The sequence below is a fragment of the Perca fluviatilis genome, chromosome 17, assembly GCF_010015445.1.
Source record: "Perca fluviatilis chromosome 17, GENO_Pfluv_1.0, whole genome shotgun sequence".
NCBI classification, from domain to species: Eukaryota; Metazoa; Chordata; class Actinopteri; order Perciformes; family Percidae; genus Perca; species Perca fluviatilis.
In genome coordinates this window covers 22,888,520-22,912,748 of record NC_053128.1, presented here as the reverse complement: position 1 = coordinate 22,912,748, position 24,229 = coordinate 22,888,520, and the positions used below count along the sequence as shown (strand labels likewise).

The 24,229-nt window shown below is 39.0% G+C and overlaps 2 protein-coding genes across 17 annotated transcripts in view; one reads left to right on the top strand and one right to left on the bottom strand.

The window, feature by feature from the left end:
• Window positions 1-19,639, top strand: part of mapk10 (mitogen-activated protein kinase 10) — a 38,644-nt gene extending 19,005 nt beyond the window's left edge. For 5 of the 12 annotated variants that reach the window (XM_039779020.1, XM_039779025.1, XM_039779027.1 and 2 more), the window contains 9 exons: window positions 947-1,112; window positions 2,208-2,279; window positions 6,003-6,185; window positions 9,338-9,462; window positions 10,252-10,278; window positions 10,972-11,035; window positions 11,186-11,263; window positions 15,167-15,305; window positions 16,473-19,639. In XM_039779020.1, coding sequence (XP_039634954.1) covers window positions 947-1,112; window positions 2,208-2,279; window positions 6,003-6,185; window positions 9,338-9,462; window positions 10,252-10,278; window positions 10,972-11,035; window positions 11,186-11,263; window positions 15,167-15,305; window positions 16,473-16,479 — 861 coding nt within the window. In that variant the 3' untranslated portion in view covers window positions 16,480-19,639. Of the gene's footprint in view, window positions 1-946; window positions 1,113-2,207; window positions 2,280-4,760; window positions 4,833-6,002; window positions 6,186-9,337; window positions 9,463-10,251; window positions 10,279-10,971; window positions 11,036-11,185; window positions 11,294-15,161 lie in introns of all 12 variants that reach the window. The other 7 variants (XM_039779016.1, XM_039779017.1, XM_039779019.1 and 4 more) reach the window with 7 other exon arrangements.
• Window positions 19,640-20,225: 586 nt separating this feature from the next.
• arhgap24 (Rho GTPase activating protein 24) overlaps window positions 20,226-24,229 on the bottom strand; it is a 68,224-nt gene continuing 64,220 nt past the window's right edge. For all 5 annotated transcript variants that reach the window (XM_039779009.1, XM_039779010.1, XM_039779011.1 and 2 more), the window contains 2 exons: window positions 22,944-24,129; window positions 20,226-22,312 (listed from right to left, as the gene is read on the bottom strand). In XM_039779009.1, the coding sequence (XP_039634943.1) occupies window positions 22,048-22,312; window positions 22,944-24,129 (1,451 nt within the window). In that variant the 3' untranslated portion in view covers window positions 20,226-22,047. The remainder of the gene's footprint in view (window positions 22,313-22,943; window positions 24,130-24,229) is intronic.

Genomic DNA, 24,229 nt, shown 5'->3' with positions numbered 1-24,229 from the left:
CTAAAAGAAAGACAGAGTAGGGACCCCCTACTACATATATTGTATAATATTAAAGGAGCATTCCGGTCGATTTCAACACGTAGCTCTGTTGTTTGTAAATTTGGAGTGCCGTCAGTAGCGAGAAAAACAAAAACAATCGGTGTTGCCTACACCCTGTGCCTACATCCTCCTGCTACAATTTGCACCCAGGAGGCTGAAACAGGGCAAGTTTTAAACATGCTTTTAGCCTCTTAACATGTTCAAATGTCATTACATGTGCCTACCCATGTGAAGTGATTCCTTCCGAGCGAACACAGTGAATCTGACTGCAGTAGATGTGAAAGAAATGCATAAACGTTGCGCTAATTCAACTCTGTTTAGTTCCGGTGTTGAGACGGCAAGACTTAGGGACCGTCTACAAACTCGAACACCAAAAAGAGATATTAATTTAATGATTAAATAAGGTAATGTCTCCAAACTTACCTCAATTATAACTTGTCTCCTGCTAGTTGTACTACAGCACTAACTTTAAAAAAATAAGTATATGCCTATTTTTGAATTATACTGGGCCACATGGATAAAAATGAAATGCAGTGAATCATTAAGCTTAACTGTATGGCTACCATAGTAGGCATAGTAAGCTTATATTCTATGTGTAAATACAAAATTTTTCTTCACAAATAGGCCAATTTATCTTTGGTATTAAAATTAGATTAGATTAAAGTTAAAGTTGGATTCATGTTAATGGATATTTTCGGACATATATTCATTTTTGAAAAAGAAAGTTTCGAAAAAAATGCCCCCTATATATATCTGTCAATCCTTTTCTATTTTTTAAATTCATAACCAATGTTCAAGTCAAATACCAGAAATCATTGAAACCTGTCAACAGAAAAGATGGTTTGTAAATGACATTAATATACTCTATATACACAGTTTCTCACACCAGTCTTTTTCTCATCTCCAGGATCTCAAACCAAGCAATATAGTGGTGAAGTCAGACTGCACCCTGAAGATCCTGGACTTTGGTCTGGCCAGGACCGCAGGCACCAGCTTCATGATGACCCCTTATGTGGTGACTAGATACTACAGAGCCCCAGAGGTTATCCTGGGCATGGGATACAAAGAGAACGGTGAGAATTCGCCATCATTGATTGTGTTTGAGCCTGCATGGGTCAAATTTAGACAAATTTAAAGGACAACACTGTCTATTGTTTGTTCTCTTTATTAATGCACATAAAAAGTCTAACATCCACTTTTCCACAGTCAATTGAAATAACTCACACAGATTGATTAGTGTTTGTATAGCAGTATTTGCTAATAGAGTACATCACTAAATTAGTTAATTGGAGCTATTGTCAGTATTCTCAAAACTGCACTCGTTTACTGTCTTGCTGTTGCGAAGAAGAAGAAAAAATAAAGTTAATACAGACTGGGAACCAACATCTACCTCTAGTCAAGTAATCAAACTTTTGAAGCAATTGTGTTAAAAAGTCATTTTTTAGAAGTAAATGACAGTATAGCAGCAGCATGTCTATGTGAGTATGTAAAGTATTTTTAAACTCTAATGACATACCTGCAGTATAATTTAAAGTGTACAATAAAGTATACATTATTATTATTAATTTGCTGTAAAACAGAATGCGAATGAGCTTCTGACTGTAGCAAAAAAAAGCAATGTTTGTCTTTTCATGAGCACTAATGATCAGTAAAATATATATAAAATATATATATATATATATATATATATATATATACAGTATATATAAAATAAATTAGACAAATGTTATCCATTAATGATTGCAACTAATCTGTGAAACAAATCTGGTTGAGTCGCACTTTTCAAATGAGCGAAAGTGAATTGTGTTGGCGGTGTGAGTCACTGATTAAAAGCCCCCACAACATCAGACATGTGATTGAATGCCAGCCTAAGCAATGACTCATCATTAGCGATATTCCTACAGTGGATAGAAGCATATAGACTTTAAGAATAATCTGCCGCTAGTTAGGCTCAGCTTTTCTCTCTTTTTTTTTTTGCTCTTCTTCTGCTCTATGTCTTTATTTCATTCACGTTCTTCATGCTCCTCACTAATTATTTTTCCCTCACTGATGGACAGCTAATCACTGTTGCTTCTCCCAGAAAGCTTGATGTGTCTAACATTAACCTTTGCCTTCCTCTTTTTTTCTTTTGCTCCTTTTCTGTCTTACTGTCACCTCTATGCGTGCAGTGGATATATGGTCGGTGGGGTGCATTATGGGAGAAATGGTGCGCCACAAAATCCTCTTCCCTGGGCGGGACTGTATCCTTGTAATCTGATGGTAACACTATTTTTGTGCATTGGGTTTATGTCTGCTGTACATAGAAGAATTAATTTCAAAATCATTCTTTGTTTGAAATACGACCATCCATGTTGGGTTTCACATGTCTGACTCAAGATGGATTCAACTGACTCTTTGAGTCAAGTGCTTGGAGAGTTTGGAATTAATTAAATAGTAGTTACAGGTTTGTCGTCCAATATTCCTTTAAAACATGTAAATGTTTAATTCATACGGTAATAACCGTGACATACTTTTCACATTGTATTTGGGTCAGTAACATTTACTTTGAAGATTATTCTGGCCTGATGTTCTCTGTATGTTACTGAGGTGAACTAAACCACACTCCCATCCGGTTGTCTTTATACCAACAATTCCATCTGATCCTCTTTTAACACTTTTAATTTACCCTGCAATAACATCATAAAATGAGCATTATGCATTCTTGTTCTCAAGTCAGTCCGGCCGAATCTTAAGCTCTATTCGGTTTTATAATTTTGGCAAGAGGGGAGTCTCTCTCTTTGTCTCTGAATATTCAGAGTGTTTCTGTGAGTGCTACCTGGTGTGTTCTCCTGCAGTGAGGGGGCTGTAATTGCATCCCCAAAAATGACTTCTTTTAGAATAATGGATTTAGATAAATAGTCACTGTGCTGAGTTTGTGCACGTGTGCACACATGAAGTGCATCTGAGGGTGTTAGAAATGTGAGTCAGAAACAGTTACTAATCATTTAGTGGATTAATAATGAAGGATTTATGTTTCCATTTTGAACATCGGTTTAATAGCGGCTTAGATGAACCCACTTGGTGGTGTGAGGAAGTTAAAAGATTAAAGGTGTAGACTGAGAAAACGAGAAAGCTGCCATTATGGGAAAGTATTAATAATAGTATGATGCAAGGTAGAAATAATGTAAATATGTTAAAGGACTTGTCATGGAATTTGTTGACAAAACAAAAATATAAAATATCACCAGCCTAATTCTGTAAAACTATGATTTTACTATAAGTTGGTCTCTATATCCCTGAACTCGCAGATCCTGAAAGATTAATGCTCTGGAGAACTAGAAAACCCCCGCAATGAGCTCTGCACTATCTCTCTTCCTCTGTCTCTGCTCTCACAACGACCTGAAATTCTTATCACATAACACCCCATCCTTTCTTACTGTAGCTCAATGGACAGTAGCCATGCACACCTTTTGTTAATCTTCTGCTTATTGATCAGTTTCTGGGCTGGTACCCTGTCGTTGCTAATCTTAATTTAATTCATAGACTTTTCGACCTGAAGTATTGACCTGGCTGAGGTTATCTGCACCTTCCTTAGTGTCTGTCAAATGATGATATAGAAGAGCAGTGTGTCTATACAGGTCACAGCACAGTGAGCCTTAGGGTGACTGGGTGTTTGATGGCCATTTAGTACAACAGTGTGTTAAATAAGTGGCTATGGAGTGATGGCAAGGTCATTGAAGTTGTATTTTGTGTTTGGCTTAGTAATTAGTAAGTAATTACTGGTAAAACACACATCTATGTGATGGCATAAGAAGAACTGGGCACAGTATTACTTTATTTTAGGAATACCACACCTTGTTATTACTTTATAGTAGTATAAGTACCAAGTCACAGTGAAACAGAAGTTATAGCATCTTGCTCTATAGCTATAGCTCCAGTAATGGGCTGTATTTCTGAGTGGAATGGAATATATGATGTGGAGTTTAAATCAAATCACACATTAGATTGGATCACTCAAAAGCAGAAGTGGCCTTAGCTAATACTGCACGATGGAGCTGCAGAGAGGACTGTTGGCCTCCACACTAACCTCCCTCACCCCAGTTGTTAGGTGGAGGATAAGAGGGGAAATAATACAGTAAATTAGACCTGCATTGTAAACAGAAACATATAAATAATATTTTTGCCAGCTGTAATCCAAACACCTCCTGCTAAGATAGGCTCGCTACCGTGCTAGCTAAGTCTTGAGCAAAGAAACATGACCTTTTTCAAATCTGGTAAAAAGATAATTAATATTAATATATATATATATATATATATATATATATATATATATATATATATATATATATATATATATATATATATAAAACGTACATCGCGTTTAAAGGAAGCAACTAATTTCATGTATTGGGACCCTACTATCTACCCCTTGACTCACAGACCTGGGGTCACATGAGGTTCGCAGCTGGACCCTTGACAAATGAATGTAATCCCCCGCTGAGTTCAAGATGAGTCATCGAAAATATTCTTATGTTTCACAGGAAAAGAAAGACAGGGATTTTAATATGCAAATACTCAAAAAGCAACACAGAGGTTCAGGATTAGAACTTGGAAAATGTATTTATGTGTACTTACATGTAAGTCATTTAGGAGGTAGAAATGTTCATGCGATGTGTGTGTGCGTGCTTGTGCATGTACCTGTGTGTGTGTGCGTGTGTGTGTGTGTGTGTGTTTGAACCCAGTGGACATGTGGTCAGTCGGCTGCATCTTTGGAGAGGTGATAAGAGGGACAGTGCTGTTCCCTGGGACTGACCGTATCCTTCTGACGTTCCCTCGCTCTGTCTCACATGTAAACCTGAATATCGTAGAAAGCCCACAGTTGCGTTCAGGTGCATGATGCCCTGATTCAAGACATGAATAACTCCAAACACAGTGGAGCATCGTGCTTTTGCGGCACTGACCCACTGTGGAAAAACACCTCTAGCTGTCTGAGTGAATCCAACAACTTGCTAAAGAGCCATGCATAAGAACCTTAAAGGATAAAAAATGCCTCTCTGAGCACTGGATGGATCATGGCCAGTGTGCAATCGAGACAAAAAGGAGGTGGAAGTGTGTGGCGTTCCAGCAAGATGAAATAATGGGACACTATAGTGGCCCTGGCAGCTAACTGCCTCAACTGGCACCCTCTGTGAGAACACGGGGAGGGGAGGGGGTTATTCGGAGAGTGTGGAGGGATAAGAGAGGAAGTATTTGTTGCCAACTAGAAACACCAGCTGACACACCCGACAACCATATTTGCACACACACAAACACAACCTCATACTACATGTCTCCTATTAATTGAAAAATGTGTTGGTCAGGAGGTTTATTAGCAGGTTTGTTCTTTTTGACCCAATGCTTGCTTTTAGGTAAGCTCAACATTGTAAGGGGAATATACAGATATTTTGTATTTTAAGTAGATATCAAGGCACAAAGTGAATGTGTTATATGGGTCAAGGAGATCTTCGAATCCCAGGAAGCCAAGAAAATAATAATCCCAACAAAACTGGATGTGTTTTTTGAGGAAAGTGAAAGTTATTAAAGGGAAGGAAATAGGAAGTCATAGAGGTGGGCAAAGTATTGATTGGATGCATACTGAGACCCATAATTTTCTTTTCTTAATGAGACAAAAATTAGATCAGAAATAAAAAACTTGGTGACAATTTGTGATTATGTTTTTTAGCATGTTTTTTTTTTTTACTTTGCTGATGTTACTCTGTCTAACAGACCCAGTTCTTTATTTATTTATTATTACATTTTATTTGGTCTCACAGCCTCCATTATTATTAGTCCAACCTTTTATGAGTAAATCAAAAGATTTCATTTTTTTTCTTGTCCTAAATACACATAGTATTGTGTGGGTGTAGCACCTGAGTGGACACTGTGGCAAACAGGATGCTGCACATTCCATGTGTGTTTCCCTTAATCTTGACCCACCGCCCCAGACATCGACCAGTGGAACAAGGTAATTGAGCAGCTGGGCACACCCTCACCAGATTTCATGAAGAAGCTTCAGCCTACAGTGAGGAACTACGTCGAGAACAGGCCAAAGTACACAGGTCTCACCTTTCCCAAGCTCTTCCCTGACTGCCTTTTCCCTGCTGACTCTGAGCACAACAAACTCAAAGGTGAGAACTGGAGCTGCATGAATGAACTGTATTTTAGGCATTTTATGAGATTGCAGACAGATTGATTATTTGAATTTAAAACCCTTGCATGTCTGTGTATTTGGACATACACACATACTAATGTCCCTGTGCTGTGTTTCTGTATTGTAGAGCTCTGCAGTATTTACAGCAGGATCTCACAAAAGTAATAACCTACGTCATGATATCAATCATAGGATTTCTTGATGATCTTTGTTAAATACAGAAGCCCTGAAACATAAGGTGTAAATAAAATACAGTTTATCTCCCATGTAGGACATAATAACATTTACACACAAAATATCATGTGAGAGATAAAGTTATGTTGTGGCAGAGCAACTGTAATAAAAACCACACAAGTACTGGGGAGGCCTGTTAAAACCACAATGCCTAGATGTCTAGATTGATGTATGTCCATTAAATGTTTCAGTAAATTATAATGCCTTGGAGTGGTTTTGACTACCTCTGCTTCATAGCACATCTCACATAGGAAAGTAGTGTTGCATTGTCACATGAGAAAATGTGTATTTTACTTGATAGGTGCTACCAACTTTAGCAGTACCAACTGATTAATTTATTTTTCAGATGGTTTTGAGTCAAATATTTTACTACTATTAGATGGATTTATATGACATTTGTGGCAGACAACCATGTCCCCCTCAGGATGAATTATAATAACTATGGTGATCTCTTCATTTTTCACTTAGGACATCAGGTCCAAATTAGGTTTATAAAAACTTAAAGTAAACAAAAAGAGTAGCCTGTATTTGTTTTTTTTAACAGTAGCCTAGTAGGTAAAATAATGAATAAGCTCTTGTTTAACATCCAAGCCCTTCTCCCTTTAATCTTACAGTAAAAAAAGTGCAGTTTTAGCAACATATGAAATCAGATGTATCAAATAAATCCAACATAAGGCAAGCTGCAGAGTGTCTAATATAACGGTCTGTAATTGATTGGGTAAATAACACTGCAATGTTAAGTCATAGCAGGGCATTAAAACAAATCAACGGACTAACGTACAGTTGGGCTACTACTGGGAACACATTCCGTGTCACTATGTTGATAATCGCACATGCTTGGGAGTAAAGCTTAAATCCAACAAATGCTTGATCAAGGGTCCGGCCCGGCCCGAGGATAGTGGCGGGAAATATCGTCCCGACCCGATATTTCGGGCTCAGGCAGAGAATCTAAACTCTACTTGGGAGGGAAAGGGACAAAAAGGTGAGCAGAACTTAAGGTGTGTTGCTGCTGTTATCCTGACTCAGGGATGCATTTTACAAAGTCTACAGACTACCACTTGTTGTTGGCATTAAGAGTAAAATACTCCCACACTTTAGAAGACTGTGTGCAAGCCTTTTTCTCAACGTGTTATTGAACTTGGGAGGAATCCATACTTGCACTGTTGCTGAAGGCAGCCATGTTATGTTTTAGATTAATACACGTGACACGAATTATTTGTGCCGACACATTTATGTAATCGATTACGTCGACTACGTCGATGAATCGTCCCAGCCCTAGACCAAACACCTGCAAAATGAATGATCCCGTCAGCCTCAGCTGTGCTTTGTGTTTAGTGCTAGCAAATGTTAGCATGCTAATACTCTACTACTCAAGTAAGCAGGTGAATATGGTAAACATACATTCTAATCATCGTGTTAGCAATTTTCATGGTAAGTATGTTAGCATGCTAATGTTAGTATTTAGCTCAAAGCAACGCTGTGCCTAAGTACAGCCTCACCGAACAGCTAGCCCCATTTCCTCAATAGGGAACAAAATGTTTGTTTTGGTCCATTTTTACCTCAAAAAACTTTGATTTTACATTTTGCTTTTGGGCCTTGACATTAAATGTACTTTTTAAAGCCCATTTTGTGGGCCTCTGTGAATTCAGACTTTTCTTATGCAGAGGGTTAACCAAGACATCATTTCTTTCTTCTGTCTCAGTGAGAAGTACAACTTCTCTTGCCAGTATTTTTTTTTTTTAGGAAAAGAAGCTTTTTCGGCTACCCAGCTACAACATCAAAGCTCCTGTCTGGTAAAATTCTCATGAATCACTTTTGTGTTCTGGCTGCTCCCTTCTGGAGTGACAATGTTAAAGGAAAGGCATCTAGAGAGAGAGTGTGGGAGGGTGTGAGACTGGGTTGAATGCTGCTGTTTTGTATGTTTTGTACTGTCACAGGAACTGAGGCAGACATCTTTTGGGCTTTGGTTATTTTTTTAACTGCATGAGGAAGAGGCAGACAGTACTGTAGGGCAGAGAGAAGAAAGATAGATAAGGAACAAGGAAAGTTGGAAGGAGAGCGATAGAGGAGTCATTTTACAGATTTACCATCCGTTTGTTATTGATGTGTTGATACTGAGGCAAAATGCAGCGGGTGCGCCCGGCTCATCTGTCTTTCCCTGTTCAGTTTCTTCAGTCCTTTGCTGATGTAGAGCTATTTATAATGGGGTCAGTGCATGTAGGAGAGAGATGCTGTGTGGTTTAAGGGTTCTCGATTTCAGATCAGTCCAAAAGGGCCTGAGGGTAGAGAGACTGATCAACTCGACTGCTGATGCTGATGCTTTTGTGTGTTGAGAAGCCAAGTGTTTGTGAAAAAATACACTTCAGTCTACGTGCTAATGTCCTTATAAAACTAAATTTAGAGAGACACCAGTGGGAACAGGTCATTTCTTAGATTTCAGGCATTATTCAAATTGAATCAGCCTGTAACAAATAGCACATTTGTCCTATAATACAATATAGGACAAGCCAGAATCTTGAATTAGATCAAAAAGGCAGAGATATCTGAATGGTTGATAAAGTGTTGCAGATGAACATACATATTATCATTTTTGCCCACATAATTCAAAATAAATAGTCAAAATACTCTTTTCCAAAGCTCTCACTCTGTAAAAGTGCTGTGTTTATTTGCTAATCCACATATGATTAAGGCTTTGTGAGATTCTGGTTTCCTTTGACAAGCTGCTGTTGTTTATTATTCTCTATTTAAAGCCTGATATTTCTCTCTCTTCTCTCTCTCGTCCTCCTTTTCTGCCTTATTGTGTTCCAATTTCCTTTTGGCACATTAGTGGCATAGAGGAATATTTTCTTGCATTGTGATCTTAACCACATGTTTTTATTCTTCTTCAAATCACAGCTAGCCAGGCCAGAGACCTGCTGTCAAAGATGCTAATCATCGACCCTGCTAAAAGGATATCAGTGGATGAAGCCTTACAGCACCCCTACATCAACGTGTGGTATGATCCAACTGAGGTGGAGGCGGTGAGTAGACCTTTGGCAGAGCTGTATATTGATTACCATCCCCAACTCAATCCTCAATCCTCTCTCCTCTGTCTTTGATTGGTCAGCACTGTTTACTTTGTATTTTCATTGGCGTATTTTATTAATCTGCAATTATAATGATTTACAACACTAACATCACATTTTAAACTAAAACCTGTTGTGTATTAGTGATAATTGCTGCATCCGTGTATTTATGATTGTGTTTAAAAATGTTATTTCACATCTCATTATCATTTTTTCTTTATATCTGAACTTTAATAGTTTTTACGTTCAGTAAAATGACCCCCATGTTTTTGCTACTCCTTACATAAAGAAAGTTAATTTTGCTGCTATTTATAGTGCATTGTTCTGTTTTGTAATGTAAGAGTGGTGGTGTTCCTGGTTTATTTGGTGAAGTCTAATTTCTTCATCAGTGCCTCATTAGTATGAGGTGACAGTGAGATTGGGAAAAGGCCATCTGCAGCACCATAAAGTTGCACAGATCTACTTCTGCTTGCAGCAATACACTAATGAGTGCATGACCAGCTGATGAATTCCAGCGTTAAATATCCTGCTGGTTAATAGTAGCTTTTTGTAAAGGAACCACATGACACACCTCCATTGTAGTTCATTTGTAGAGGATTTCATGACTGTGCACTTGTCTAAGTTGTTTAGTTGTTGATTTAATGATGATATTGTTGTTAGAGTTGATGTGGTATGTATGATATGGCATTTCAACACATGTTCTGCTGTTTTCCCTTTCTCTAATGTCATCTCATGCTGATGAAGGCCAGGGATCTCATCCAAATATCCATGGTAAATAACAACCGCTCTACATCAAAGAAAATAAGTGAAGGTTAAATGAGACATATTTGTTTCAGCACTGTCAATCATTAACCATATTTAAAAAAAAAAATCATAATATACATGTTGTAGAGGATAGAATGCATATCTTGATAAATCATTGTTTGAGGTATAAAAAACTCTCACTTCTGTCCTGCTGTGGCTACTGAATGTAACTGTCCCTCCAAGGTCCTATCAGAGAGGTTTATTGGGGGTCCTGTCACCTGCAGTGAGATTATGGTGCAGGATCAGAAGGGTTGACTGGGTGCCAGGCAGCACATCTGTGTCCCATTAGATAAAATGACAATCCTATGGAGAAGGACATAGACATCTTAGCTGGACAACCCACCAGATTTATTCTTACCTCACTGTCCGTTCGTTTTCTGTAATATTTTGATATATGTGGCAAACAATGTATTGGTATTTAACTGGTATTGGTTTATTTTTCCTTCATTTACATTATTTATTTTCTTCATAATCCACATGTGCGTACTTTGTTCCCCAGCATGTCTTTGTCTACACACAGTACATGTTAAAGTGCCAAATTAATAGTCATGTGTTTCTCAAACTAAACATGTATCCAAGTCGTTTGATATCCAGAGATATCAGCCATAAGGAATCTTGTTGATCGGGTTGTGAAAATGTTTGTACTCTCCCCCCGTTTAGCCTCCACCTCAGATCTACGACAAGCAGCTGGATGAAAGAGAACACTCCATTGATGAATGGAAAGGTGAGAATTATTCAAACCAAAAAACCAAATACTGTACGTTATCAGGAAATCACCAAAAGTGTGTGATCTGGCAATATCAGAAGACCAATGAGCAATAGATGTTATATACCACTTTGTACGTTTTAATGACCTATCTTTGCTCTTTGGCAGAACTAATTTACAAAGAGGTGATGAACTTTGAGGAGAGAACGAAGAATGGCGTTGTGAAGGGACAGCCTTCACCTTCAGGTACTCTCAGTGCATAACCCTAATCGCTCTGTAAGTGAATTTACTCTAACCTTACTGGAGTTTACTTGTAAATAGAGAAACCCATCGTGTTGTTGACCATGTGTCTCTGTCTTTTGCATCTCCTTAAAAAATGTTTAAAGTTAAATGTTGTTTTGTGTTTGTGCCAAGTGTATTTGTTAAATGGTATTGTTGGACAGCTAATAAGTGATTGCTATTGCCTCTTTATATATTCAATGGCAGATGCTGTATGCACTTTAAAGCTTTAGTGCGTAACTTTTTGATATTAATAAACGTCCGTTACATTCAAGCCATTGCTAAATGAGTTTCTACAAAGCTAACTAAGACTATCAGCTCCACACAACTCTCTCTGTATTTGTCATTATGGCTGTTTTCAGAAGATTGTGGCGTCCGCTTAGTTTCGCAGAAACTCGATTGAAGATAATGACCTCTTCTGAAGAGTCCATCATGTTTTTTTAATCCTCTGTGTCCTCCTTGGCTACTAGCAACTGTGTGGAGGGGGTGGGGGGGAAGGCTTGTATCATGTGGGGCAGCAGAAACTACGCACTATAGTTTTAATGAGTGTGTATGTGTATGTATAACATGTCATGACTTAAGATTTGGGTCCTTTGGAGTCCATCACAGGACATCATCAGTCCTCAGCTGCAGCTGGCATTTTATACTGTTCTGTTGTCTGTAAAAGGACCTCCAAGCACAGTGAGTGCTGTTCTCATTATTATAAAAAATTTTAACAACTTTATTTGCATATTTTCACAAATATGTGATACAAACAGTTTTGGAACAATTCGACATCATACTTCAAAAATATATAAATAAGGCAGTCATTTCCATTCAACGATCATTACAAACTTACATAATGACATAAAATAAATAAACTTAAAAAGAAAGGTACTTAAATACACAGTGAGAAAAGAAGAAAGTAAAAAAAAAATACAATACAAAAATTGAAAATGAAATTGAAAGGTAGGCTATATAATCACATTCCCTTGAAAAAATCTTGTAGTACATCAGCTATATAAATAATTTTCTTATTATTAATAATTTGGATAGATTCAAAATAATTCAGAAATTAAATTCTAAAGCTGGCCGAGATTTTGAAAATGTAGCTTTATGGTTATCACATTTTCCTTGTAGAATAATAGGTCAGTGCTGTTCTCATAGTTAGCCACAGAGAGGCAGTATGGAGTCATGTTAGCACTGACCAGACCACCCAGACATCACTGAAATAGCTTACCGCTCGGTTAAAACAGCTTTTCTCCTCTAAAAGACACAAACTTCCATTTTGAAGATTAGAAAAGCAAACAGAAGCTAAATCTTGCAGAGACAGTAGCATCAGCTGACCATGGAGAGGTAACTGCCACATATGACAGTAAAGAGAAATTAATGTGAGGTCTGAACAAATTCTCTCTCACAATACCAAAACACCAGTGTATAGAAAGACTCTTATTGTAGAAGTTTTATACACCTTCTGCATGGAATATCTAGATAACATACAAACAGTGTTGTCTTGCTTGTTGCATCTCTTCAAGCTAAACTATTACAAAGTGAAGATGAGACATTAGTCTATAAAGAGCTTATAGCATTAATTTGACCCATTATGCAACAGCTACTTTTCAATTCTTCTTCTCTACTCTTGTTCTCACAAATTCATGACCTCCATCTTTCTTCTTTTTCTTTCTTTTTGGCATCCACTAGTAATTAAGCAGAGGGGCTGGTCTAGTGTCTGATGCAGCAGGAAAACACGAGCTTAGCGCACACATGATGACTCGTTCAGAAGCCAGACGGGTCTTGCAGCTCTTTTTGTGTTACTGCGTGTGTGCAGACATTTTTTATGCTGTATTATTATTTATATAGATGTTACCAGGCCAGCGCTACAGATTTTGTTTGTGCCACACTATATGTATCATCTACAATATTGTTAACATGTTTACTATCATTCCTCACATGAGCCTTTCATATCCAAAGATGGAAAGGGTAGTTCACTGAGTGCAGAGGGCGGCTGTACAGCGCAAGATTGAGAATGGTTCAGACCTTATTAGCGGTGCCACGGCAGCACATAACAAGAGTTATAATCTCACATCACAATTTTGGAGTTTCCCAAAGATTAGTCTTAATTATTTTTTATGGTTTAAAAGCTTAATTAATCTTCCATTTCAGTAATCTTTCTTACAACTACTAGCGGGGTTTATGCTCAAGTCATCTTTTAAGATTTAAACTTATACTGCACCCGCATGCTGCCTTTTAACAGATTTTTTTGATGTATTTACTGTAAGTAAACTTACAAGTGAAGTGAATGCTGGAATTATAGCCAGCCATTAATCCTGCTTTGTTCTGCGTTTTAGTTTGGGTCAGCTGAAGTGCCCACTAGTCTCCATTAAGCAATTACCTCCCACAGGGAACAGACACAAACAGCTGATTTACAGTGGGCCTGCACTGTGCATGTCCTCTGTAGAAACGAGGAGACTGCTGGTATGCTTGGAAGTAAAAGTGGTTGTGCGATTTACTCATTTTGGCAATATTATCATCCTTTTTTAATCAGGCTTTACTATTGCAACTACCATCCCAAAAGCAAACTGCCCATTTTTCTATTGATTTGCTCATAAACTTTAAATCAAAGAGAGAGGAACCCACTTGCTGAGGATTTAATGAAAGTGCTGTCAGTGAGCAGTTTGGTTCCTTGACACTTTCTGATCTTTTTTTCTTCGAAACATCCTTGTCTGCTCATCTAAAGTTTAGTCCACAGATCCACACAGCATTGAAGAGACGTGTCCACCTCCAAACCTTCAATAATATTCAAAAACCTTAAATTTGCCTTTTTAATTCTGGAGATCAAATAGAGCATCATTTAGAGCTTCATTTAGCAAGGAGATGATCAGACAGAGATGACCAGGGTCTTTAATGAAGTGTTTATATCACTAGTAATGGCAGAATAGCAGCTGACTGGGCTGAATTAAGAGTTCTTTAATGAAATCTCAAAAAGTTTACTGCCAGCTGCTTCCACCTTTGACTTCAAAACAAGATCAATATGAGAACATTGGATTGCAATGTAAAACATTGTGAATGCCTGAGTAAAAAAAACCTCTATATAACTGTATCATTAAAGGTTGCAGACACCTTTATTGATACATAAATCATACATACTTGCATACCAACATTTCTTAATGCCATCAAAACAAAATACATTGACTTATGCCAGTATAATGCTGCGTTCCAGGCAACCCGTAACTCGTGTTTTCACAACTTTCTACCAGTGAAAGTGCCCTGGAACGGCAGTCAAACCCGTAACATACTACTCGTGAACTTGTACCGGATCGTTGTACTCCCAGTTACAGTTTTTGACGTCACACACACATAAACAACAATGGCGACCCCCGTTGATGCTGTACAGATGCCGTTTATTAACAGTGATAAGTAGAAATAAATAGACATAAATAGGCAACGTAAAGTAACCTAGATAGCTAACGTCAACGTTAGGTAGCCGCTAGGTAGAATGGTTTGTGGTGACTTTGCCTGGAACGCTACCAACTCGTGAGTCGTGACTTGAAGTCGTAACTTACAGGCTAAAAACTGTGTCTGGAACGCAGCATAAGATCCAATCCAGTCAATGTCTGGGCTTATACTGAAACTATCAGTTCCTTCCTGTGAAATCCATTGGACCCAAACCTTACTCACCCCTGTTTCATCATAGACACACTGTGGTTGTGGTGTCCCACAGGTGTTGTTCATGTTGTTGACGTCTTGACCTCATTGAACCAATTCAGCTACAGTACAACGTTTCACTGTGCACACTTACAAAATATCTCTACTAGTTGTATTTCTGCTCCTGTCTTTGCCAGGACTCTTTTACGTTGTAACCCCTTGCTGCTGTTGATTCCCTTAGCACAGGTGCAGCCGTGAACAGCAGCGAGAGCCTCCCTCCCTCCTCCTCCATAAACGACATCTCCTCCATGTCCACCGACCAGACCCTGGCCTCAGACACTGACAGCAGCCTGGAGACCTCTGCAGGACCCCTGGGGTGTTGCAGGTGACTAGCCGCCTGCCTGCGAAACCCCATGTTCTTCCGAAGGTGAAGAACCCAACCGCAAATGACCGACTGAAAAAACACAACAACAAAAAAAAGATCAAAATGAATATATTAAGAACAAAAACATGAGTTATGGAATCACTGAATCTGAAATGATCAAATCTAAAGCCTGTGCATTGTCATTCAAAAACAGCAGTGGTATTTAAACTGAAGTAAATGAGCTAAGATATATGTTAATGATCCTCTAGTTGCTTTGCTTATATTACCCCACATATCATGTATATGGCATCCAAACAAAACGACCAAATGCTTTGACTTGCATCTCCTGTAAAGTGCATATTGGCGGGCTGCAGGTCTCACAATTCCTTACAAAAGCATTTATGCTCCAATCATTGTGGCAAGGTGGGCTGCCATTTTTTCTCATCACTACTGTACAATACATTCTCCTTTCCCCTTTTCCCTTATCCAATCCTTATGTAATGGCACTGCTGTATTTTAACCTCTTAGACATCCTCAATCCCCACCCAACACAATCCCCATTGTAAGGTTGCCTGATGTGTGTGTTTTTATGTGGTTATTCTGCAGGGATATGTAGTCGCTCTCACCCAGAGGGCGGCGCTCCCGGCGCTACTTGTAAATAATGTAATTCTGTACAGCTGAAGGGCACACAGAGTGGGACTGACGGCCAGTACACTGGGAGTTTATTTCTTGACTAGCGCACCTTGCCACATCACTGCTTTCCACCTCAGTTGCCCCTACCTATTGCTGTAGTCCTGCATGGTTAGATTTAAAACAATGCTAATCTCACTGTATGCTAAAATGAGTCTGAATAAAGACTTTTGTTTATATACGATGTAAACTAACTCAACTCCAGACAAGGGGGGTCTGGTCGTAGAATAGGACGAGTGAGTGAGTGAGTGTGTGTGTGTGTGTGTGTGTGTATGTGTGTGCGTGTGCGCACGTGCGTGTGTGCGTGTGTATGTTTGTTTGTTTGTTACCAAGCCATTAAGACATTAGTAAAATGTCAGGGCTGAATTTGGGACTTAAAGCGTCAGTACACTCTCAAATAAATTATTTTGATTGTTTTCAGACTTTATAAAATGGCCTTTAAAAAGGGGTTTAAAAAGTCTGATTTGTGTGTAATGTCCCTTTTATTTCTCCTGGCAGTGTATGATCGGTCCCTCCACCACCCCACGGACTGGCCCACAGCCCTGCATGTCATTGTGTACCATTAACCCCTCATAGGTACAGGAGGTTGGTCTGTTTCACTGTGGTGTTGCCACCAGGAGATGCTACTTATTTATTTGACTGTCTGAAACATAGAAGGCTTTTAGAAAGAGATACAAATGATACAGCAGGTAGATTAAAGGCGGGCGATGAGTGTTAACCTCGTAGCAATGTATCTTTTTGTTCTAAAGTAAACTCATTTTACCACACACTACACAAAAGTAATAAATAATAAAGGAAAAAAAGGATCTGGGATAGAGGCTACCCAACAGTTATGTTAACTACATTATTTCTTAGGTGGAAGATTTATTTATTTATTTATTTATTTTGATAGATGGAACCTGAATATGGCAAGTGCCTTTTGGAATGAAGCATTGCAAGTGCAGAAATTATATATTTTTTTTGGTTATTTTTTTCTCTGCTTCTTCTTTTTCTGCCTTAAAACTGTCTGAATCCCCAAGCCACCAACGTTGGTGGAAACATTTAAGGAAGAAAAACACAGTTTGGCCAGATGTTGGCGCTTTCACTTAAGTTTCTAAAGTGACATTTTGTGGTGTGAAATCAAATTGCTCTCTTCAGATTGTATGGCTTAAGACGTACGTATGCTCATACTAGTTTTTGCACAACATGAAAGGTTTTCTGCCATTTTCCATAACGATTTAATTTCTACTTATAACTGAATCTCTATGAAATAGTGTGACCAGATTTTCTCAAACTGGGACATCGTCCAGTTACAGCCCACTACTGTAGGTCACATCCAATCGTTGATATTGCACCCAGAGCCAAGGCCATCTGATGTCCATCTTAATCACTGCTCACAACAACAACATTTTAGCTACATTAATTAATTTATGTTTTACTGCAGCATTCTTCTCATGCTTTAAATAAAATACAATCCAACGAGAAGCAGGTGATCTACAGTATAACATGTTTATTAGTTTGTGTATGTGTTGTTTATACTTAGTTATATAATTCCCATCACCTTGGTTTCCACTGTCATATTCCATGTTCTCAGGCAGGTTGTGTGGGTTTATGGGCAAAGAACCATTAACAGAAGTTGGGTTGAGAAATCAAATTTTACCAGCAAAGAAATAACTTCAATAAACATTTTTAGCTGTTAGATGGACAGACATTCTAGTGTTTGTGTGAGAAACAGATTACTACTTGCTTTATGCATAAAAATTGGATTACCTGTCATCACTTGACAATCAGGTAACTGACAACATACAAAGATAAGGTTTCTAGACACTCAAGGATGCTTATTGCCCCTTGATGAATCAAACACAGACATCTGTGTTTGTTTCTTGCACGTCAAAACAACAACTTTTTAAAATATTTCCTACTTATGGAAATTGCATGGCTCATATGTCCACTAGTTTAGACTAAACGTTCAATCCCAGTCGTGACATTGTTACATCATTGAGCAGTAATGACAGCAGTGTTTAAGTGGACACCTCACATCTAACTGTAATCTCCGGTTCAGCTGCTACAGCACAGTGGTTTCCTTTCTGCATGGAGTCTTCCTAAAGCACCCTGTCCATGTACATACAATGTCTCAAAATCCCTCCCCGAAAAAAAATGATATACATAACTTCTAATGGCTACTTTGTTAACACTCTTTCTGCCTTTGGCTTGTGTACAGTGAACCACACACAGACTTACAGTACCTGACACAGAGGGTCACTGAGGGTGGCGTCTCCAGAATAAGTGACGGCTAGATCGGCTTTCTGTTCAGGGTCTGGCCAGGGCAATCTTTTAAAAAAACAGGGTGCAACTTTGAAATTCTTTGTGTGTTGAAAATGTTGAATCTTTCACAAAGGGGTCTAAGTGTTTTAAGTTGACTCCTACAACCACATATAATCACAACACTGTTGCAGTCATTGCTGCAAGGGCATTCTTACCCATCCCAACTGCATTCTTCTTCTCAAGTACAAATACTGAAACATCCTTTTTTCTTTGTCTTTCTCTGAATGTGATCTTTTTTTATAAAGACATCCCTCCAGACAATTATGCTGTAATAAAAAAGGTGCTTTTGGTTCTGTATAATGCGCCTGAATTTGAGATGATTTCTAACAGCTGGGTTGTCAGCACTGAATGTAGAAATGAATTGTTTCACTCACACCATTGCTGCTCTGCTTTGTCATTAGTGTGTGTGATTTCAAATGAACCAGCATTCAACACAAACTGTCTGTAAAGTTGAATTGGAAGATGTGATCTGGCAATCTGGACAGATTATCCAACAGTTCATGTTTTCACATCTTTCTTTCAATACAGGATTTTGTGAGATTGCTTTTACGAATGTTGATGGCGAGGTGGTACAGTTGTGTGTTTGGAAGTAGTTCATGTGTGTATTCACGTTTAGTCACATAAACTTTAGAATTTAGAATTGTGTCTCCTACCAATCCTGATCCTAATTTTTGTTACGAGGGATTTGAAATTATCTCTTGTCGATTCAGGATTTAGCCAAATTCATGCCATTCATTTCTAATCTCAAGATGGCTGACTTGTCATTCAGCCATAATGTTTTGCCAATATAAAGTCAGAAGTTAGGATACATCTTATACTCAGCTGTGCCAACATAAAATCTTTGGACTCAGTAGTTGAAACCCCCAGTTTATTAATTTTCACCTTTTTCTCTCAAGTCATATTGTAAATAACAACAATCCAACAATGCAATAAACACTTTATTGCACTCAGACAGGGAGGCAAGCTACTGCAAGGGTCGGGTGACGCTAACATGTTTAAATGTGGATGATTAAAATGTGGAACTCTACAATGATGAATCCCTGTATAGCTCATCTGAATCAGGTGTTGTTCTTCAATTCCTTTACGATTCCTTCTCTCTTGTTTCTTTTACTCCGTGCTGTTTTAATGAATCATTCTTTTGACATTGTCAGGTTGAAAAAAAGAAAATAAATTGTATCTGTTTCACGCTGATCTCAAAGCTTCAGGCTATGGCGTTTCAAATAAAGTCAAAACAAATGCTAAAAGAAAAAGAAAAAAATGTACTGAAAGCTGTTACTGTAAACACAACATTTTAAAGGAACTGTGTATGTAAAAATAGTATATGTATGTGATTGAAAATAAATAAAATCTTTGATCTTGGACAGCAGTGTACCTTTTTTCTTTTTTCCTGGAGTGATTTGCAGTAGGAACCATCTGTCCAAACTGTCACAGTGACACTAAATCCCACCCACACACCTATAGATTTTCTTATATCTTTCATACTGTGGTAACTATACCTTTTTCTTGTTTTACATTAGGCAGTTGTAAGTAATGTTGCAAGTCCCCTCGCAGAATACTTTTTGGTAATATTGGATTTTTAGATGATTTCTTTTTTAGTAGTAGTTTGAATTGTCAGGCACTTGATTTGCTGGATTAGCCAAAAACAGACATTCCTGTCAATATATCAATATCAACCTATAAAAACGACATATAAAATAATGTATAACATGATATAGTGTTATTATAAATATTGACTGTCACTTTTCTCCAGTCAAAACAGATCTTTAGACATATTTAATTTTATGTTGTTTAGCTTATATGTGCCGCTTTAGTCATGACAATGTTCCGATTACTGTTACAAATTCTCACGTTTCTATAAATATCTTTGCCCAACAACCAAACTTGTGTGTTAAATAGAAAAAGTTGCAAACTTGAAAGACTCTTACAAAAATTGAATAACAGAGGGACTCACATGAAAATGCATTTTTATTCATATTAAGTCATTTTTTTAAGTTCTTTTGTGTATCAAGTATCATGTCATGAAAATATTCCACTATCCCAGTCCTCCTCTCCCTCCTGCCCTGTGTCCATAATCTGCTCTTTTGTGTGGAATTCACAGAACGAGGTGCCACTGTCAGATCGGCTTAAGCCTATTACTTCCCGGTGGAGGTTGCAAAATGAGAAACGCAGGTCCCCCACTCTCTCCTTCAGTTGTTCAGGCACTTTTTTTCTCCCACCCTATGTGCACATTCCAGATGTCCTGCACTGACCAGCAGCAGGTTTAAAAGGACCTAGTCTTTAGAGGAAGAGTAGCCAGCAGCAGCTTCTTTTTGAGAGAAGTCCAGTCTGTTTTGTACCCATCAGAAAATCCACATTGTGTGTGTGTATACATTTGGCTTAAAGCTACATAAATACACTCATAAAGACTTCATCAATATGCAGTTACTTTACAGACATTCACTTATTGTACACCGGCCCACATGGACTCATGCACCATCATGCACACACACACCGCTTGCTACTGAATCTAGCCACCAGGCTGTTAATGTCCTCAATGTTGACACACTCGATGCTATAATCCCAATTTTTTCACAGTTATGACCAACAAACACAACTCTGTGTTGGTACTTTGTTGCTGCAGCTTGTTATTCTGTGCTATTTTAGGATAAAAACCAGTTGTGTCAGGACAGTATTTTTTTATAACTGGCATCTCATAAGCCTCAAGACTAACTGTAATTTCCACGAGCATTCAGAGACTGACAGCAGCTACACATCTGTTAATGGGGACAGAGACAATTTGTTAACTGAAATTCTAAATTTACCACAGACATTTTTATTCTATCTGGGATTGATGCCAATGACCCATCGTGCAAGTCTTAAAATGTATCTCTACAAGCTACAAAACATTCTTCATCCTCAGTTTCCACTCAACACGTGCCATATCCATCTGAATATGTGTCAAACCACAGTGCAGACTAACAAGTAGTGTCTATGATTATCTATAAAATATTTACAGTACAGGCTCTTTTTTTGGTCATGGGGGTAAATGAAACAGCACAGAAGCACAAGCACATATACAGTATACTGTCCGATTTCAATGGCACACACATTGACTGACAAAACATTCAGTACCACCTTGCTGACACTAAACAAACATGTAAGTGCAAGGATAAATCTTAATACAAAATATCGCACATTGATAACTTTGCTTAAATATCAGATAAACAAGTATTACTTTTCTTTTTACATACATATGACACTGTTTTTTATGCATTGTTTCCCTACATAAGCAGATACAGAATTACATGGAACAATAACAATGTTTTTGGTTAGATTATTTTGTTTTCAGGTCCAAGGTTGTTGTTTTTTTTCACTGAACACAACCTTTTTAAACATTGTGCCTTCCCTCCTATATGGCTCTAGGAGCTAAAGTAAAAATAATAAAAGTAATGTGTGTCATCATAGACTATGGTGTTCTGTGCCTTTACTCCTCTTCCCAGTCTGATAAATGATAACCACCACAGTTTGAGTAGGTTGGAGAGTCTGTGAGCTGTTTAAATAATGCTGTATTTACAGATAATGCCAGTCTGGCATCACTCCAGGTGATGTCTACATTTATACAGGTGGCTTGTAGCCCTACACCTCCTATTTCTTTAAATTAAAACATGCCATCAACCATTGCATTGTAACTTCCCAATCTTCCCTCAACAACCAGCAGCCAAATCCTGTTTGGAGCCCTGGTAATGATCACATCATATAATAAACCATTTCCAGTCTTCCCCGCCTCCCTTCACTTTATCCAGATGGTGTTGTTACGATCTGGTCGGCGGGGGTCGGTGGCTGTGGTGTTGCCAGTCGCAGTGAGGTCACTGAACGTGGAGAAAAACTGCTCCATCTCTTTCTGCAGCATCTGATTCCGCCGCTCAGCGTCGTCCTTGGCACGCTCAGCGTTGCGCAGCTTGATCTCCGCCATGGTGTACTTCTTTCTCTCCTGGTCCAGCTCTTCATTGAGGCTCACCATCTCCGTCTCCAGCTCCAGGTTACGCTGCTCCAAGCTGCAAAGGAGGTCAACACAGGGTTAGGAGAAGAGACTGCGTTCACTACAACAGAATCTAATGACAAAACAAACAGCAGCAGTTTATTTTCATTTTCAATACGCTAAAAAAATTGCTGCTGAATTGTTGAGGTTACCCTTAAATCGAACTGGAATAATTAATACTTCATGCAGGACGTTCTGTTTACGAAGTTTGTCACACCACATCCAGTCCTGTTTTATAGTCATACAACAATATTTTAGCACATGCTCTAATGCAGTATAGCTTTCTTGCACATTCCCATTGCATTGTACTGTCTGTGAAACCTTTTTTTTTTTCAATCTGCCAGTGTGCCATGAAATGTTAAAAGATATCAAACTTTGCAAGAAAAGTAAGTACAAAAAAGTGCTCTATTGTACTTAGAAATAAGAGAATTAAAAATTCACATATAGTCATCTTTAAAAGGAATGGCTTAACGTTTTGGGAAATACGCTTATTTGCTTTTCACCCGAGAGTTGGATGGGCGGATTGATACCACTCTCATATCTGTGCACTAAATATAAAAAGCTATAGCCAGCAGCCATGTTCATTTATCTTTAGCAATTTCTTTCTAATGTAATCAAAAAACACTTTCTCACAGACGGGACTCTACCTCTTTATCCTGGCCTCGTACTCGTTCTTCTGCTTGTGCATCTCCTGTTTTAGACTGGCCACTAAACTGTGCAGAGCACTGTGACTGCCGGGTCCATTGCCAACAGTGTAAACATCACTATTATCACTACTGCTGGTGCCCCGACTGTTCCTTCCTGCTCCACCTCCACTTCCTTCTCTGTTGCTGTTTCTGCCCTCCCCTTCTCTTCCGCCGCCAGGCTGGGGAGGCTCATTGTCCTGTGCTGGTCCATCCAGGTCTTCATATTGACCTCCATAAAAGTCCTGCTCAGGGCAGGTAGTGGTGGAGGAGCGACAGGAAGTGGAGTTGTCAGGAAGAGAGATTTCACAGGAAGAGGTGGACCAGGTGGCACTGTCTACGCTCTGCTTGTCCTCGCAGCTGCTGTTCAGACACGTGTTGGTGATGTGGTTCTGCTGCTGCACGTTCTGGTGGTTTAACTGGACATTGTCATACGTCGACAGACGGTTTTGATTGGCTGTTTGATCCCCATTGGGGCAGTCACGTGTTTTGTTGTTTTCTCGTAACTTGACGCAGCCATTTGTTACCCAATGACCACTGCGGCCGTTCAGACTCCCTGTGACGATATCAGCGCCGGAAATGCCCATGCGCACAACTCCAGTCCCATTCCCTCCGGAGCTGCTTCCACCTGTCACGCCACCGGTGCCCATTTTCGTGCCGGAGCCTTTGAGCGTCCCACTGCGCCGCACCGATAAACTCCCACCACCACCAGTCAAAGTCTGGCTCTTTTCTTGACTGGGGTCTGAAGACGGCGAAGAGCTGAAGGAGCCATTTGTAACAATCCCACTGCCTTTGCTGAAAGCCGGGTTCTTTTTAACAGTCAGTGGTGGACTGCGGGTGATGTCAAAGCGTCCTATGACACCATTACGAGGGCTTGCTGATCGTGGGGAGCCACTGTTGTCCACGTGTTGGCGGTGCGACGGAGACTCGGGTGCTTCCCAAACACACTGCCGCACCACCTGTGTGTTGTTGTTCTCGGCGTTCTGAGATACTGTAGTGATCGCGGAGGTAGTTGTGGTGGCTTGTCGCTGTTGTAGCTCAATGTTGTTGTTGACGAGCTCGAGGACCGTGGGGCTGTCCTCATCCAGAGGGAAGAGCACGTCGTGGCGGCCAATCAAAACGGCCATGAGCTGCTGGACCAGAACAGTACCTGACAGCATGAGACCATAAATCATTATCATTACATTTAAAAAGTTCATTTATTAAAGCTTAACGTAAAAAACTAAAACAAAAATGTCAGAAAGCAAGAC